We start from the raw sequence: 18,926 nt of genomic DNA on the forward strand, positions 1-18,926 counted from the left end.
ATCGTTTACTCCATGAAGATGAAAACATCAGCAAAGTAATAATACAAAAGCAGTGGGAGGAGTACTTTTTGTGTATGAGTGTGTGTTGTGATAAAGATTTACCTGAAAGGTAGAGTATGGCTTGTTTCTCATCAGAACAGTAATATTTCATATCCAAAGAAGACTGGGTGGAGTTAGTTCTGAATACAATTTGTAAGCAGGATTATTACTGGTGATAGCTTGTGGGAAAAAAGCATGAAGGAGAAGAGAACTATCCTGTATATAATTTGTTTACACATAGTTCTTTGCATGTTTTCTCCCCCATTAGATTATGAGCTCCTCAAGGGTTAGGGACTGTCTTTTGCCTTTCTTGTATCTATAATGCTTAGCACAGTGCCTGGCATGTTAGTAGTCACTTGATAAATGTTTATTGACTGACTGCTATAAACTTCTTTCATTAAAACCCAGTTTATTTTTTCCCTCCTCGAAAAGCAGCAATAGCTTCATAAGAATTTTGTCTTTTAAAAAATTTTTTCAAAATATTATCCAAAAGATGGGAGTTGAGAAAATTGAGGAAATGTCTATAGATAATAAGAATTGAATGTGTTTTGAAGTCATATTTCTTTATCTTATGTGCCAAAAATGGTCTGGTCACATAGTAAATAACATTTTCTAAAGATTAATAGTATATGCCAGAAAATGCTTCTTCCACAGAGTTCTCTTTCCTTCTTTTTCCACTGTTTCCCTTGTCCTGACTTCTGCTGCTAAGATTTTTATCAAATATGTACCTGAATCATGGGATGATAGATTAGAAATGGAAACTAACTTTAGAAGTCATCAAGTTCCAGACTCCCCTGGTGTCATGTGAAAAGAATGAGAGTAACACATTCACCATATTGGGTGAGGACAAATTTATGGGAGGATGGGGAAAAGACACACAGAACGGACAAGTGTGGAGGCATTGTGATCATCGTTAGGCGGAATACCCACATTAATACCTTAGATCCGTTGGAGGATTAGATTCATAATATGGAAGATAGACATGAATTACCGATGGCTATAAAATTCACAACTTCTGAGATTGCAGGACATTAACATTTTTGCTTTTGTGTTTTTTTGTGAGTGGCAGTCTTTAATCTTACACCTGTGCCTGGACAAAAAAGGCGTTACCAGTACAGTTTACTAGACTATAATCCCACCTCCTCCATCATATCCAAGAAAACTTCATCGTGGTAATATGCTCCAGTCTTGTAATTCACACCTTGAAAATACCCTTAGCCACTTTGATCTCTCCTTCTGATTGTATATTTCCCCCAGAACTTCCATTTAAGAAGGAAGCCCTCTTCATTTCTCATCAAGCTGCCAGCCAACTTCTCCATCCTACCTGGCACATAAGAGTTTTAATAAATGCTTGTTTGACTGATTTTGACACCTGGAAAAAATCAAACAGGTGACAGTAAACTCTAGAACTCAATAAAGATAAATATAATTATGCAATTACAAGGTACTGCATTTGTTTCCAAATACACTGGAAATTTTATGACTTGTAGACATATATAAAGTAGTTTCAGGTAGCTGTGGGTGCTTTGCAGTAATAAATATTGGTGAGGTTCTTTCCCACTTCCTCATTTATGTGCTTTATTGCTTTTCTTCAGGTTACTGTTCATATTCTGCTCTCACCCACAGATAGTATCAAAACTCACCTCTTCTATAAAATCTTCCATGTCTATTCCAGTTTGAATTGATTATTTTTACAACACCAAACTTCTTTAGTATCTATATATTATTCCTTAGTGTGTATATATATATATATATATATATATATATATATGTATATATATATATATACACACACACACACATACATCTGTGTGCATATATGTAAGTACATATACACACATATACACATGTATATGTATACACACAAGGACACAAATAACACTCATTATGCTGTTGAGAATGTTTCTTCAAACACCCCGAACCTTACCAAAATCCTCATCTTGCATGACAAATATCTCTACTGCTTCATTCACTCACAAGGTGATAAGTTTAGGCCATACCTTAGATCTCACCCTCACCAAAGTGAGTTTGAACTCTGAAATACTTTTTTATCCAAATTTCCTGTCCTTCCACATTTTCCTTTGTCTCATTCTTCCTAGAACCAGGCCACCCTCATTCTGAGATTCTGCATCTTTCCCAGTTCTCCCAGCTCATCACAACTGTATTGTCTTTTCTTTCTTCCCTGCGGTTGTTTACTCAGATTGTCTTGCCATTTTCTATACCAGACCTAAATCTTGATATCCTGAAATTCTAGAATCCATACTCCCAGTCCCTGGGAAAGTTAATCCATTCATCTTCAGGTGAAGCCATCTCAAGCTGAGCCATCTTAACTTTGATAGGGGATTGAGTGCGAACTAGCCCACTGAGCCTATTCTGTGTATTTGGTATCAGAACAAGATGCACCTTTACATCACATCCAGTTGTCCATCTCCATGTTCCAAGATAGCAGGCCAGAGTCACTGGAATAGAGAATATGGGAAGGTCAGTGATGTGAAATGCCTGGAAAAGTAGATGAGGGGACAAAGTGTAGAAGGCTTTGAATGCCATATTGAAGAGTTTACATTTTATCCATGAAGTAATAAGGAGCCATTAAAGATTTTTGAGTAGGACAGTGAGATGGTCAGATCTGTGTTTTAGAAATACCAGTTTAGTAGCAGTGCGTAGGATGGATTAGAGAGGGAAAAGAGTGGAGTCAGTGAAAACAGTGAGGAAAACTGTTTTAATAGTCTAGGTAAAAAGTGATGAGGACCTCGGCGGGGTAGAGGAGATAGGAAAGAGAAGAGACAGGACTTGGAGACTGTAGATAGGGAGGCTGATGGATTAAAACACAGGTGACAGTCAGGCTGGTGGTACCTCAATGCCTTCAGCACAGATAGGGAAGTTTATGGGAGGCTTTGATGTGTTAGTTGGTACTTCTTTTCTCCTCCTTTCACATTTATGTAACTTTTCCTGAGTGTCTCATTTTTTGACCCCTTCTCAGTATTCTTTGCTGAGTCATCACCCATCTTCTGTCCCGTAAATTTGGCTGTTAACTCAAGGTTCTATGCTGGGTCCTTTCCTCTCTCTACATTTTCTGCTTTGGTAATCTCATCTACTTTAGGTTCACTTGTTATCTCTGTACAGATGACTTCTCAATCTGTATGTACTAATCTCTCTTGAATAGCAGTCATGTATGTATCACTAAGTACTAGAAATCTCCTACTGAATTTCCTGGATTTCCTTCTCAAACTCATTTTGCTTAAAATAGAAGCTCATTTCCTTCCCCCCCACCAAGTTCCTCCCCTTTTCTCAACTGTTGAGGTGATTGATATCCTCCCAGTCACACAGCTTCATAACCTCTGAGTCACCCTCACCCCCATATCTAGTCCGTTTCAATGTCTTACTGATTCTCTAACTCTGTAATTTCTCATCTCTAGCCTCTCTTTAACTAATTTGAAAATCTTATTTATTTCCAGTCTTTTATTACTCTCCAAAATATGCCGTGATGAATATTTTGGTATATACCAAAAGAGTTTTGGGTGGGGTGAGGGGGGAGAGAGAAGAGGTTATTGTTGTCTTTTACCTTCTTGAAGCATGTGCTTAGTAGCATGCCCCCTTCTTGTACCTGTATAGTGTTGTTGTGTTGTTCTCTACTGCCCCCAACCCACTCTAGCCACATTTATCACCCAAGTCCGCTAGTCACTCTCCATTTTACCCTATCCTTCTAGGCATATGATTTTACTTGGTTTAAACTAAATTAATATTAAATTAATTGATAATTAGTATTTGTACTCTGATAGGATGTTATTCAAAAGAAAGACTCTTAATTGTGGGAGGTCAGTAGAGGTGTCTGCAGGAGGCTTCCTGGAACCGCTTCCTGGTGCCTCTGCAGTAACACCTAAGAGGCAAAAGACTTTTTTTTTTGTTTAAACTTCTACCCATAACACTTTGAACTAAAGTTACGAACCTATTTTCTAACATCCTCAGTATAAGTATTTGAAGTTTATAAGGTATTAACCAGAAGAAGCCAGGTCCCTGTACAAAAATACTGAGAGCTTAGTGGAATGATTATATCTTTCCATAAGTCATTTGGAAGCAAATTTGGAGGTAGACTATATGGCAACATTAACTGCAATTTTATTTAGCATGAAAGTGTGCTTAACATTTCTTATTTTCCCTCAAGAGATAAGAATATAACTTTTACAAAATCAGTGTTTTATTTTCTCAGTTGTTAATCCATTATTTTGTGTTTTATTATTTTTCAGTGGGGGTAGGGTAGGAGCAGGAGAAAATAATTCTTGATAGAGAAAAGAGAAATCCAAAACTATTGTGTATGCATATGTATGTGCATAGATACACACACACACACACACACACACACACATATTTAGCAATGTCACATAGTTGCAAATATATACTTTAGTATAGATTATTCAATCTCTGATATTACTTTTCCCATTTTTGTTTGTTCTTTTAAAACATTGCAACATTTTGTCCTTAACCTTAATCAGAGTATGACGTGTGTTCTTTCTAAATGGCATCTGATGTGGTATCTCTCTTCAGTTCTTTGTGGTTTCCTGTTTTTTTCATACATAGAGAAAAGTCTTTGAGACATTAAGCATCATCCTTTTTTTCTTATAATTGTCTTGAGTTAAACTTTAAAATCAAACTACATTATATTCCTGTGTTCTAAAGAATGCAAACTGGCATCTTTAGTTCAAGTCTCATCTCTTGAGAAGCCTTGAACCACTTCAGCTAACAGGGATTTTTCTTCCTTCCCTAAATTCCTTATTCAGTGTCCCAATATTCAGCACTCCATTCTATGCCAACATGTCATTTTTAGCCTTTCACATATATAAGTCTTATTTCCCCACCTAGATTATGAGCTTCTCAAGGGCAGGCATGGTAGTTTGCACTAATGGCATCTCTGCATAGAGATGATAATGGAACCTATGGTAGTAGATAAAAGTACCAAAGGAGAAAAATACATATATAGAGAGAAGACTATAGAAAGACCCTTGGGGTATACCCATAGTTAGGGGCCAAAAGATGAATATGATTTAGCAAAGAAGATTGAAGAGTTGTCATATAGATGGGAAGAGAGCCAGGAAAAGAAATGCCAAGGGAGACAAAGTATGCAGGAGAAAGAAGCAGAAAGTATCTAGGAGAAACACTCAGCCCATCATTTCGAAAGCTTTCATTGTGCCTAATATACTGTTTTGTACATTGCAGACATTCAGTAGATACTTATTAAATGAAATATTGAAGATACTATCAATTTGGAGATTATATATTTTTTTCCAGTGAAAAAGCTTCCTTGTAATAGTCCTGTTAATTTTTTCTTTGGTACGTGTTTTGAACTGTGTGGATTCATTTTGTTTGACTATGCTTGATACAAAAGGGCTTTCCTCACCTCTTTCTTTCTTCCAGGTTTACTTTCTAGCAATGATGAGTGTATGTAAATCTTGTTTAAACAAGGATTATCTCTTGCCTCTAATAAAGAGCAACAAGCTTGGTCTAGAAGCTTGCCTACAGTCAGTGGTTAATGCTGTGCACAGATAAACTTTGGAAGAGATCATAGTAGGACTTTGAACTAGTATCCCAGAGTATTTGTAAAACTACCTTGATTCCGAAGTCCTATTTGGAAAGTGAATTTGGTTTTGGTTTCTCACATTTTCATAATGAATGGAAAAGGACATGACTTTTAGTGAAAAGCACAGAGTTACATCTATTCTGAATTATGGGAAGTTTTTCCGAATTATTTGTCTTTTAGGATATATGCAATCATATGAATTTAAGGATTGTACTATGGTATGCCTTAAGTGACACTTGATTGAATTATTTACATTTATCCTTGTATAGGACTATCGTGCCATGGAAAGTATTCAGGCAATGTCTCCATGAGGTTCATCAAATTAGCTCTGGCTTGGAAGCAATGGCTCTAAAATCAACAATTGATTTGACTTGCAATGATTACATTTCAATTTTTGAATTTGATATTTTCACCAGACTATTTCAGGTAAGCTTTTATATGTTATTCTTCCTCCCAACCATGACGCCCTTCATATATGCCCCCCAACCCCCCGCCCACACACACACATACACGCAAGGGAAGAACAGAATAAACATTTATATAGCAACCTACTGTTTTAGGCATGGTGCTAAGTGCTTTACAAATATTATTGCATTTAATCTTTACAATTATCTTGCAAGGTAGGTACTGTTATTATCTGTATTTTACAGTTGAGGGAACTGAGGCAAACAGAGGTTAAATAATTTGCCTTGGATTACACAGCTAGAGGATGTCCCAGGCCATATTTGGACTCAGAACTTCCTGGCTCTAGGCCCAGCACTCTATCCACTGTTCCACCTAACTGCCCCTATAGGAACACAAAAATCTTCTTTAAGAAAAAAAACCTATTTATTTATTTTTAACATTCTTTTTTAAATTTTGAGTTTTAGATTCTCTACCTCACTACCACTCCTTCACCTACTGAAAAGGCAAATAATATATGAATTATACATGTGAAATCATGCAAAATATATTTCCATAGTAGCCATATCACAAAAAAAAATCCCAAAAAAATAAAGCAAGAAAATTATACTTCATATTGCAACCAAGATCATCATTTCTCTCTCTGGGGTTGGGTAACATTTTTTTATCATGAGTCCTTTGGAATTGTATTAGATCACTATATTCATCAAAGTAGCCAAACCTTTCACAGTTGATCATCATTAAAATATTCTTGTTACTGTGCATAAGGGTCTCCCACTCCTTCTCACTTCATTTTGCATCCATTCATATAGGTATTGCCATTGTTCTTCTGAACCTACCCCCTCATGATTTCTTATGGCACAATAGTACTTCTTCGCAACCCTGTGCCACAGCTTGGTCAGCCATTCCTCAATTGATGAGCATCTTTTCAATTTCCAATTTTTTGCCACTACAAAAAAGAGCTGCTATAAATATTTTTCTACATATATGTCCCTTTTTCTTTGATCTCTTTGGGGTGCAGACTTAGTAGTGGTATTGCTGGATCAAGCAATATGCGCAGTTTTATAGACCCTTGGGCATGGTTCCAGATTGCTTTCTAGAATGGTTGGACCAATTCACTACTTCACCAACAGATATTACAGAACAAAAATACCTTCACTCAGTTGTATATTTAAGGAACTCTTAAATGTAGGCATATGCAGTAGGATGTCAGTTCTTTAGGCAAATGGATACAGAATAATTCAAGGTAGGTGAATGGGTAATGAAATAAGCTCTTGGAGAAAGTAGGCAAGCTAGATGTCTTGCCTTGCCTGATGGAGGTTCATACTTAGTAGCTGCAGGGAGGCTTTTGGATCTGAAGGCAGCCCTTTCTGAGAACAGGCCTGCCTAGCAGGCTTTTTTCCCTCCAGGTCTTTACCAGATTGGTTAGTGAACTCTAACTATCGTAGGCTTAAGCTCACCATCTTGCCAAAGGCTTGAAAGATGACTTATGTTTTCTGGCATAGTTATTTTGAGTATAATTCAGTGAAGACACTTTTGGAAAGAGTACTGAATTAAGAGTCAGAGGCCTAATTTTGAATCCTGTTCTACTGTTTATTGCCTGTGTGACTTTGGGAAAGTCAGCTCAGGTGGGCCTGACATTTCTCTTTTGATAAAATGAGGGCATTGGATCAGATAACCTCTGAGATCCTCTCCAGGCATAAATCCATGATCATCTGATAATCCATGATAAATAACTATTCAATTAATGGACCAACAAGTATTTTTATTAATTACCTTCTCTGTGCTAGGACCACACTCGACACTAGTTATACAAGTTCAAAGAATGAAATAATCCATAATCACACGTAACTTAGATTCTAATGGGAGAGGCAACAACAAGTACATGTATAAAAATATGCAACATAAATATAAAAAAAAAGTACTAATATATAGAAAGTAGTTAAATACAAGGTCTTGTGGGAGGAAGGTCACTAGCAGTTCCAGAGATCCAGAAGGGCATCTTGTAGAAGATGATACTTGAGTCCTAAAGGAGAAGAAGGAGTTCTGGGTTGTGAAGGTGAGGAGTAGATCATTCCAGGCATGTGAGATGGCTAGGACCTAGACCTGGAGTGTCATGCGTGAGTTCTAGAGGGAAGGCCAGTTTGATAGGAACAGTGTTTAAAAATGAAGTAATGTCCTCTGAGGCTGGAAAGCTAGGTTGGGCAAGATTGTGAGGATGTTAAAAGCTAAAAAGAGGAGTTCATATTTTGTCTTATTGGGAATAGGAGACCAACATTTGACTGAGTAGGGAATTCTCATTGTCAGATTTGCATTTAAAATATTACTTTGGTCACAGTATGTAGGAGAAACTGGCATAGGGAGAGACTTGATGCAGGGAGACCAATTAGAAAATAGGCTGTTGCAATAAGTCAGGAAACATTTATTCATTTCTTAAAGATGGTCCAGAAATATGTCTTTGAAATAGTACAACTTTACAACCTTGAGAATTGCAAAATTCTGCCTTATATTCAGTGAAGATTTATATCTTTTCATTTAGGCCCACTTTTTTTTTTGTCAGTACTCTTTGGGAAATATAAAAGTTAGTATCTTTCTCATCAAAACCCTTGGTGCACAGTGGAAAGTACACCAGAGGTGGACTGAGAGATCAGATCTTACTGAAGAGAGGTCATTTAACTCTTTGCTTTTCAGTTTCCTCGCTGGTAAAATGAGGGAGTTAGACTAGATGACTTTGGCAGTTCCTTCCAGCTTTAGATCTAGATTTTATAATATTACATACTATTATTATATTTATATATTACTGAAGGTATTCAAGCTGCTCCTTAAAATCACCAACTCCATATACATCAAGGAGGCCACTGAAGAAAAGAAAGGTTCCCTATACACCTATAATATTTATAGCAACACATTTTGTGGTTAACAAAAAACAGTAAATAAAATGACCATTTGTTGTAGGGTGGCTGAACAAGTGGTACCTGAACTTAATGGAACTATTACCTGTATTGTAAGAGGGTGACTGGGTCTTTAGTATAGGACTCTGGAATTGAAAGGATTTTGATAAAAGTTGTGTTCCTTCAGGAGCAGTAAAACAACTGAACTGAGTACCTAATTAGAATAATCCCTTTAAATAAGCTTGCAGAGGGCTCAGTGAGTAGAGCACAGGCCCTGGAGCCAGGAGGACCTGAGTTCAAATGCAGCCTCAGACACTTGACACATGTACTAGCAGTGTGACCTTTGGCAAGTCACTTAACCCCAATTGCCCTGTCAAAAAAAAAAAAAAAGAAACAAAAAATAAAAATAAATAAGCTTGCAGATTAGTGGACTTGTCCCCAATCCCCCACACTAAGATTAGACCACAGATGAACTCTGTCCTCTGTACTTCAATGTAGAATTTGCAGGCATGAAAAACTCAGTTCTAGTGAGGAAGGCTGTTGGCCTGGAACAGGTAGGTCATGTAGTAAAAAGAAATGATCAGAAGAGTAGGCTTATATTTTAATCCTGGTAGCCTTTTGTTTTAGTCTCTAAAGGGATATTTGATTGATTTGGTGACATAGATATCATGTAGTCCAGCCTCCTCATTTTACACATCTGGAAATTGGTTCTCAGATCTTAAGTGACTTGCCCAAGGTCAACAAGCTAATGAGAAGCAGAGCTAAGACTTGAACCCAACTATTCTGGCTCCCAATTCAGCATCTTTCCCACTATACCATCCCACTTCCCTAAATTTTTGCGATTCTGTCTATGGAGCTATTATAAAAATGATTAGAAAAGCAAGTTTGTATTTAAGCCTAGTAATATATCATTTTGTTACCATGAAAGGAGATTTATTTTGGTTGATACATACTTCCAACAGCTGTTGGAATAGAATATTGGTCTTCCTGTTGACTGTGTTATTAGAATTTTGCCATTGTGATTTATGACCATACTTGGCACTAGACTTAGAGGATCAGAGAGTCTTATTTATGTTAAGGGAACTGGATTGTCAAAGATTAACTTTTAATTTAAGAGAATCCTTTAGTAGAAGAATAAATGAATTCTTGTCAACAAAACTTCATAGTTTATATTTTTTCGTAATTTCAGAATAATACTTTTCATGTATCATATGCTAGGACTTAAATGCTACTACTGTAGAAAAGGTATTGTTTGCTTTTGCTTTTTATTTTTATTTGAAGAACATTTATAAGGGTACTCTTTAGTAAGAGCTTTATGTAAGCTTTTTTTTCTTGTGATGTGGAAATATGAAAGAAATTTTCAACCTCTCATGATACCTCAACACTTCTCATCTTGGGCAAGTAACTTAATTACTTGGATCCTCAGTTGCCTCTTTTGTTTGTAAAATGATGGAATTTGTAGTATCTGCTAGTTATTTACTTGTTCTAAAATCTTTGCTTCTGCCGACTTTACCTTAATTCTAATTGCTTTATGATAGAAGCACTTTGTATTTATAATTCATATACTTTTTGACTAATGGAAAAACAAAGACCCTATAACAGTCAGTCAACAAGCACTTCCTAAGTATTTATTATGTGCCAGGCACTGTGCTAGGGGCTTTACAAATGAGATAACTCATAATAGCAAAATCATAGTCCCTACCCTCAGCTCACATTCTTTTAAAAAATTTTTTCAATTAACAAAACTATATTTTATCTCCTCACCTTTTCATAATTGGAAAAGAAAAACAAAACTCTTGTAGCATATAGTCAAGCATTGTCCATGTCCAAAAATATATTTCTCATTCTGTGCTATGAAAAGGAGCTCGTTCAGTTGTTTTTCAGTCATGTCTGACTCTTTGTGACCTCATTTGGGGTTTTCTTGCTAAAGATACTGGAGTGGTTTGCCATTCATTTTACAGATGAGGAAATGAGGCAAACATGGTTAAAGTGATTTGACTAGGTTCATACAGCTTGTAAGTGTAAGAGGCCGGATTTGAACTCAGAAGGAGTCTAACCACTGTGTCACCTAACTGCTCATATGCAAATAAATACATAGATCAGTCATTTAAAAAGCATTTATTAAGTACTTAATATTGGCAGTCACTGTGCTCAACTCTGGGGATCTAAAAAAAACTTGTCCCTCAAGGAGCTTACAGTTTAATGGGGAAAACAACATGCACGCAACTGTACACGTAAGATGTATGTAGGGTGTTGGATGTAACTTCAGAGTGAATCCAGGAACAGGACAGAGATGTGGAAAAACGGTCTCTGGCAGAAGGTAGAATTTTAGCAGCGGTTTGAAGGAAGCTAGAAGGCAGAGCATTGTAGTCATGGAGGATAGCCAGTGAAAATGCATAAAGTCAAGAGATGGAGTGTCTTGTTCAAGGAATAGCAAGGTGGTCAGTGTCACTGAATCTGGAAATGTAGGAAGGGTCAGGTTATGATGAATTTTAAATGCCAAGCAGAAGATTTTATATTTGATCCTGGAAATAATAGAGAACCACTGGAGTTTATTAAAAGGGAAAAGGGGGGAGGTGACATTGACCTTGTCAGACCTGCTCTTTGTAAAATAGCTTTAATAGCTGAGTAGAGTATAGATTGGTGTAAGGAGAGATTTTGAGGAAGGGCAACTAACCAACCAGTAGGCAGTTGTAGTCTAGACACGAGGTGAGGAGGATCTGCCCCAAAGCAATGACAGTCTGGGAGGACAAAAGGGAGTATATAAGGGAAATAACGTAAAGGTAGAAGTGACAGGATTTGGCAAAAATTAGATATTGGGGAGTGAAGAGAGAGTGAGGGGTTAATGAGGACACTTTTTCATTTCTTTTATTAGAAGAGATCTGGAGCATTCCTTCATATGATTGTTAATAGTTGACAGTTTTTTAAGGCCTGTTTGTTGATATCCTTTGACAACTTCTCTATTGAGGACTAGCTTTTGGTCTTATTTTTTTCTGTTAGTGTCTATATATCTTGGATATCAAAACCTTTTTTTCTCCCATGAGCTAACTGCTTCTCCTCTCCTAGACAAGTTAATTTTTTTGTGAAAACCCTTTTCAATTTTGTGTGGTTGGAATTACCTAATTTATCTTTAATAAGTGCCTCTTAACCTTGTTTGGTTAAGAATTCAACTTGACATTTACAGCTCTTCACAATCAACCTACCTGTCTAGGATGGCACTTCATTGTGGTCCTTTACATACTCTGTTACACCCAGACAGGCCTACTTTTTGTTTCTTAGATTCAATACCACATATTCCACTCTGCCCAATATCTTTGCACCATCCCGCCTTGTTGGGAATGCACTCTTTCCTTGCCTTTGTCTTTCAGAATAACTGACTTTCAAGGCTCATGTGTAAGAAGAAACCTTCTTAATTTTTCCTTAGTAGTTAACTAGCAGTCTTTTTCTCTTCCTCAAATTAACACTTATAAGCCTAATTTTTTACATTTTTCATATGCAGATGCCATTTTAAAAAATTGTCATTTTATGCTTGCACCTAACACAGGGTCTGGGACACCATAGACAATTAAGAAAAGCTTGCTGGGTTGGATTAGTTATAATATGGAAGAAACCCTTATAGTAGGCGTATACTTTTTAGGGAGGCTTGAAAACTTGTAGGATTATCAAATGCTGCAATACATTGAGCTACTGATACTAAGAGAAAATATATAGATTAAGTGAGCCAACATATTTATGTAATCTTTTGCATAATAATGGTTTGCATATAGTAGGCACTTAATTTGAAATGAATCAAACATCATTGAGTATGTGAATGAAAGAAAATCATAAGCATGATAACCAAATTTCAAATTAGTAGATAAACCTGACCTTGATAACTGTTGAACCAAGGGCACTGCCTTCTTTTTTATGTTCATCAGGAGTGGAAGGGGAGACTTATTAATTCAGGCTGCCATAGAAACTATTTTGCCATGATGCCTTAAACTGAAATTAACTATGGACCACTGTATTAGAGATCGGGGGCATTTCCAGCCAATTGTAATCTTTAGATCTTCAGCAATGCTAAGTGTTCTGGAACTGATTTATTCATGAGAGTGGAGGTAATTGACAGTTACTTCTGGATTCGGAATCTTCCAGAAGCCTAAGCATTAGGATTGCTTATAATTAGGGCTTTCTTATATTTGTTAACAGGTTTGCATGTTTTCTCTTAAGGAGCATTGCACTGAGGATAAAAGGAAACTTTTAAATAAAAAAGTCATTCCTTTCTGGTGAATATATTAAATAGCATATTAAATTACTAAATTATATTAAATCATCAAAGTAAAATTAATAAAATTATTCACTTTCTGCTTAGTATTATCATCTCTGGGATCATCAGTGTATCTCTGAAGGAATGAAAAGCAGTCTATTTTGAAAGCTTTTAAATGGTGGTTGGGGTGAGGGGGAAAAGGTAGAATTGAAATCTCTACAGCATTGACCAGTGAATAGACCATTTGTCTGGGTCTATCTATACTTGCAAACACATAAGCATTCTATCTAGTACAGTCATTTAAGGAGGTAGGAAAAGGTATAATAGGTTTTAGAAATATTTTTTCAACATACAATTTAAAAGGCTAGATTTCTTCTACTCTATCTTGAAAAACTGGTTGTTTAGAACTTGAACAATATTATAAACCTGTTTAGTTTGCATTTATTTTAAGTAGAACACTAATCCTAGGATGATGATGATGGTGACTGTGGTGGTGGTGGCAGCAGCAGCTCACGTTTATCTAATGACTTATAATGTGCCATCCATTTGATTCAGCAGCACTGACTTGGGTTGTAGAAGTAGTATCCCCATTTTCAGGTAAGGAAATGGCTAAGAGATATGTTGAAGGGATAAGTAGCAGAACTGGGTCTTAAAGTCAGACCCTCTGTCTCCAAGTTAGTACAATGGAAGGAACATTGAACTTGGAGTCTGGAACATCTGAGTTCAGATTCTGCCTCATACATCTAACTGTAAACCTGAGCAGGTCTCCTGACCTCTTTCACCCTTTGTAAAATAGGAAAAATTTATAATGCCTAACTCCCAGAGTTACTTGAGACATTGTCTATAGAGTGGTTTTCAAACCTTAAAATGCTTATATAAACGCTAGTTATTATTTAAACTAATATTTTTGCATGGGAAAATGCATTGAAAATTCTACCTTGAAAATCATAGGAACATGTTGCTCTCCTCCCCATTGTGTCCTTGGCAGTACTAGTGGGTACATTTATAATTACAAATTTTAGCTCAAAGACTTCTACTCTAAGGAAAAGATAGGCTTTGTACCTAATTGGTCCATAACCAGTTATCTATGTAAGTGTTAGTATTGGGAATTTAGAAAGAGCATTCAGCATGTTAGTATTATTACTGTTTTATTTAAAATTTCCAAACGATCTAGTGGTAGTTTGCTAGCCAACAGAGTTTTTCGAAATCTAAAAACAAAATATTATTTATTCTTAGAAATACTGACCTTTGACTTCCTTTAAACATAAGTAGTCAAAACATTTTAATTTTTTCAAGATGTTTTCCTGCCTATATTGAGTGGGTTATTTTCACCAGGAAAGCATAGTATGCAAATTCTATTACACAGATATTTCTACAGTTAGAATTTGGCCCTCTATATTATTTGAAAAACGTTTTATAATTGTGGTAACACTTGGTATACAGCATCAATTTCATTTTTCATTTGTGTTTTGATCTTTGCATTCTCTTGATAAAATTCAACATTGATTTGTCAAGTTATATGACCTTTTCTGGGAGTAGACCAAATATTTATTTTTATTCTGCATGCAGAGTGTTTTCTTCCTTCCACATGGTTCTCAAGTTGCTTACTTGTTTTTAGAGAAAAAAGGAAGGGGAGGGGGGGACCTAATGCCAATTGCAAGAGCCTTCCCCAGTGTTTTACTTAGGTTGATTTTTTCCCCCAAGTATTATTTTATGCAATTTTGACTCATGTGTCCAAGTTGAAAATTGAAATAATTCATTTTCTCCTCCCCCAAGTATATAGATTCTTTAGTGCAGGATTAGAGGGATGTAACAACAATGTTACTAGCAGCTGCTTTGGATTTGATCTGGAGGTGTAAGACCAACAAAACAAGTACACAGGAGGCCTACTAGCACAGGTTCTTTGATCTGCTTTTCTAAGGAAAGGAACTTTTAAGGGGTTTACAATCTCACTTTAATTAAATATACATATATCATTCATTTAGTTCGGGGGAAAACGTCAGCACCCTGAACTTCAGAGAAAACACAAGCAGGAATTATATAAACAGAGCAAATAACATATCAGCAGATAGGGCTTCTGCCTGTTTGTCCATAGCAATACATACATAGTTACCAGAGAGAGAGAAGCACCAACATCTGGGTTTTCAAAGCCACAGGGCTCCTTAATGGCTACCCAGTCTACTTTTGCCAAATCACACCACCACTCTTCCAATGAATGAGCCCCAAAGCAAAATGCTAACCTCAGAGTATATATACACTTCTTCAGGGTCAGAGGGTGTCACAACCATGTGACTCAAACTCATGTGACTTAGGCTTTCTTGTGACTTAAGCAGGTCATCAAAGACTCTTGATTCAATCAAAGGCAAGGCTCAATCAAAGGCACTTGATTGCTTTAGTGCAGAGAAGCACTCCAAAAGAAAAAAACAGCTAGAAGTCCCACTTTCCTTGCCATTACAAGGGATGATGGGTTTGTGAGGTTCTCCAGGGCATCACTCCTGTTCTCCTCAAGTAGATTTTCAGTGTGATAAGGAGATTTCCTGAGGAGGTGTCAAAGAAGTTGAAAATTTTTTATTATAAACTCATTCTTTGCTTTATTATTTTCCTCACAAGGGGTATAATCCTTGAAGAATGTCCTTTGTAAATTTGAAATTTAATGATAATGAGCATCATATCTCTCCTAAGAAACAAAAACAGCAATTCTCTATTACCATTCTTTGGAATTAAAAGAACTTTTCTCACATTTAGGTTGAATTTATTATTACAACTTTATCTCAGCATCCTATATTCCTGCTTATTTATTTTTTAATCTTAGGTAGAATATTTTTGTGATAGAACCGATAACATGCCACATTAGGTAGATTATCCAGCCAACTTCTTGAAATAAATGAAGCTCAGATCTACAAATATTGAAGAGATGAATTACTGGCCCCCTCAAGCAATATTGTCTATCACAGCGGCTGCTTTTACTCCTTTCTCCTGTGGTAACCAGGGAACATGTAACAAGATTAAATAGATAATGATGAAATAATTCAAACTAAAAATCTACTATGTTTCTGAACATCCTTATATTGCTGCTAATAAAAAAATAAAGCGGAGGGCGGAGCCAAGATGGCCACGTGAAAACAACATCTTACCGGAGCTCTCTCACAAGTTCTGTCAGATTCCCCTAAAAAAGTGAATCTGAGCAGATTTGAAAGAGTTAGAAGCCACTAGCAGTCTGAGTGGGGCAAATTTCCAAGCCAGGAGAGTCCGGAAGGTCGACGGGGTGGATCTATAGACTGGGAGAGCACTTGGCATGTGGAGCTGCACCAGACAGCACCAAAGCAGCAGCAGCTGCAGAAACCAACCAGCGAGACAAGCTGGGAGAAAGCTGGGTGCCCGAACCAGCGGAGATCCCCAGGCCTCCCAACACAGGATGGAAGTCTGTTGAAGCGAGGAGAGGCAGCAGCACAATGCCACCAGCCGTGAGACATCAACTCATGAGGCTTGCAGCCCAAAGGTTAGAATCGCGTCTTCTTGAACTTCCGGGAGATATAATGGCTAGGTAAATGGCTCTAATCCCTCCCTCCAACCCAGAGGATTCCTCAGAAAAAACACTGGAATAGAGGAGACAGAAGTGGGGCTTCAGTGGCCAAGCAGTGAGAGTTCCTGAGTCCCAGAGGGGCAGAGCCTGCAGCAGAGGTCAACACCAGGAGCCCAGAGGTACCTCTGCACAGCCAGGGGAAGTGGCAAGACACCAGCACAGACAACACACAGCTGAGACCATTGCTGGAGAGCAGCCCCAGGGGAAGAGGAGACTTCAGGCAGCCAGACCCCATCCCCCACACCTCAGGAAACTGAAGGCTACAATACACAAAGCCAGTAACTAGACTCACAATTCCCAGAACAAGAAACCTGGGACAGAGAACCCTGAGTCCCAAAAGCAGAAATTCACTGTAAAGCCAGGAAAAAGCTAACCAACATGAAGAAGAACATGAAAAAACTGAGGACCATTGATTCATTTTACAGAGACAGGGATGATCAAAATACCAATTTGGAAGAGGGTAGCATTGACACTATACCCACATCTGATACCTCAAAAGTGAATGTGAACTGGTCTCAAGCCCAAAAAACATTACTGGAAGAGCTAAAGGAGGATTTTAAAAACCAAATTAGGGAGGTAAAGGAAAAAAATGGAAAAAAATACCACTGATGAAATCAAGTCTTTAAGAAATAAGATCGGCGAAATGGCTATGGAGATTCAGAATCTAAACAGAGAAAATGACACCCTGAGAGGTAAAATCAACCAATTGGAAAAGGAGACTCAAAAGCAAAATGAAGATGGCAACTTAATAAAAATTAGAATTGAGCAAGTGGAAACTAATGACTCTACAAGGCATCAAGAAGTAGTAAAACAAAATGTAAAGAATGAAAAAAATAGAAGAAAATGTGAAATACCTGATTGGAAAAACAACTGACCTGGAAAAGAGATCCAGGAGAGGCAATCTAAGAATTATTGGTCTACCAGCAATCCACAGTGATAAAAAGAGCCTTTACAGTATCTTCAAGGAAATTATCAAAGATAACTGCCCAGTGGTCCTAGAACCAGAGGGTAAAATAATCATTGAAAGAATCCACCAATCACCCCCGAAAGAGACCCCAAATGAAAACTCCAAGAAATATTATAGCCCAATTTCAGAATTACAAAGTCAAGGAGAAAATATTTCAAGCAGCTAAAAAGAAACAATTCAAATATCATGGAACTATAGTCAGGATCATGCAGGATCTCTCAGCTTCTACATTAAATGATAGGAGAAATTGGAATATGATATTCTGCAGGGCAGAGGAGCTGGGACTACAACCAAGGATCAACTACACAGCAAGAATGAGCATAATTTTTCAGGCAAGGAGATGGACATTCAATGAAATAAGGGAATTCCAGACCTTCCTGATGAAAAGGCCAGAACTCAATGGAAAATTTGATCTTCAAATAGAAAACTCAAGAGAGACATAAAAAGGTAAACAGGGATAAAAAAACCCCACAAACCTTATTAATCAATAAGGGCAAATTATTTACATCTTTATATAGGATTGTATCATCTTATGTTTGTTATATATCTGTGTACATAGATATGTCAGTCTTGAGAATACTACAGTTATTATGATAATTGAAAGGGATACACATAGACTGTGGATGTCTGTATAAAATAACTGATATAAGGATAAAAAAACATAATTAAGAGATGTAAAGGGAGGGTTCTGGGAGAAGAGGTAAGGAGGTAGTAGAAAAGGGTAAATTACATCAAATGAAGAGGCACAAAAACACATTATAGTAGAGGGAAAGAAGGGAGGGAGAAGAGCAGTATTTGAGCTTTATTCTCATTGAATTTGGTTCAAGAAGGGAATAACATACCCTGGTAAGTATAGAAATCTAACTTGTCCTACAGGCTGTAGGAGGGGAAAGGGGGAAAAAAAGGGAGGGGGGTGGTCAGAAGGGAGGGAAGAAGTAGCAAGTGGAAAACAGTAAGATAAGGGAGGGGAATCAAGAGGGAAGGTAAACTGAGGAAGGTGGTGGTCAAAAGCAAAACTTTGTTGAGGAGTGGAAGGGGAAAGGGAGAAATAAAAGCATAAACAGGGGAAATAGGATGGAGAAAAAGACACAGATAGAAATCATAACTGTGAATGTGAATGGGATGAACTCTCCCATAAAATGGAAGCAGATAGCAGAATGGATTAAAAACCATAATCCTACAATATGCTGTTTACAAGAAACACATTTGAAACGGGGATACATACA

General features: G+C 37.1%; 1 protein-coding gene across 3 annotated transcripts in view; it reads left to right on the top strand.

Moving 5' to 3' along the window:
* The window catches only part of CBLB (Cbl proto-oncogene B), a 229,127-nt gene that overhangs the window by 99,945 nt on the left and 110,256 nt on the right, over positions 1-18,926 (top strand). For all 3 annotated transcript variants that reach the window (XM_036745974.1, XM_036745975.1, XM_036745976.1), the window contains exon 5: positions 5,881-6,037. In XM_036745974.1, the coding sequence (XP_036601869.1) occupies positions 5,881-6,037 (157 nt within the window). The remainder of the gene's footprint in view (positions 1-5,880; positions 6,038-18,926) is intronic.

The sequence above is a fragment of the Trichosurus vulpecula genome, chromosome 2 (genome assembly GCF_011100635.1).
Source record: "Trichosurus vulpecula isolate mTriVul1 chromosome 2, mTriVul1.pri, whole genome shotgun sequence".
Lineage (NCBI taxonomy): Eukaryota > Metazoa > Chordata > Mammalia > Diprotodontia > Phalangeridae > Trichosurus > Trichosurus vulpecula.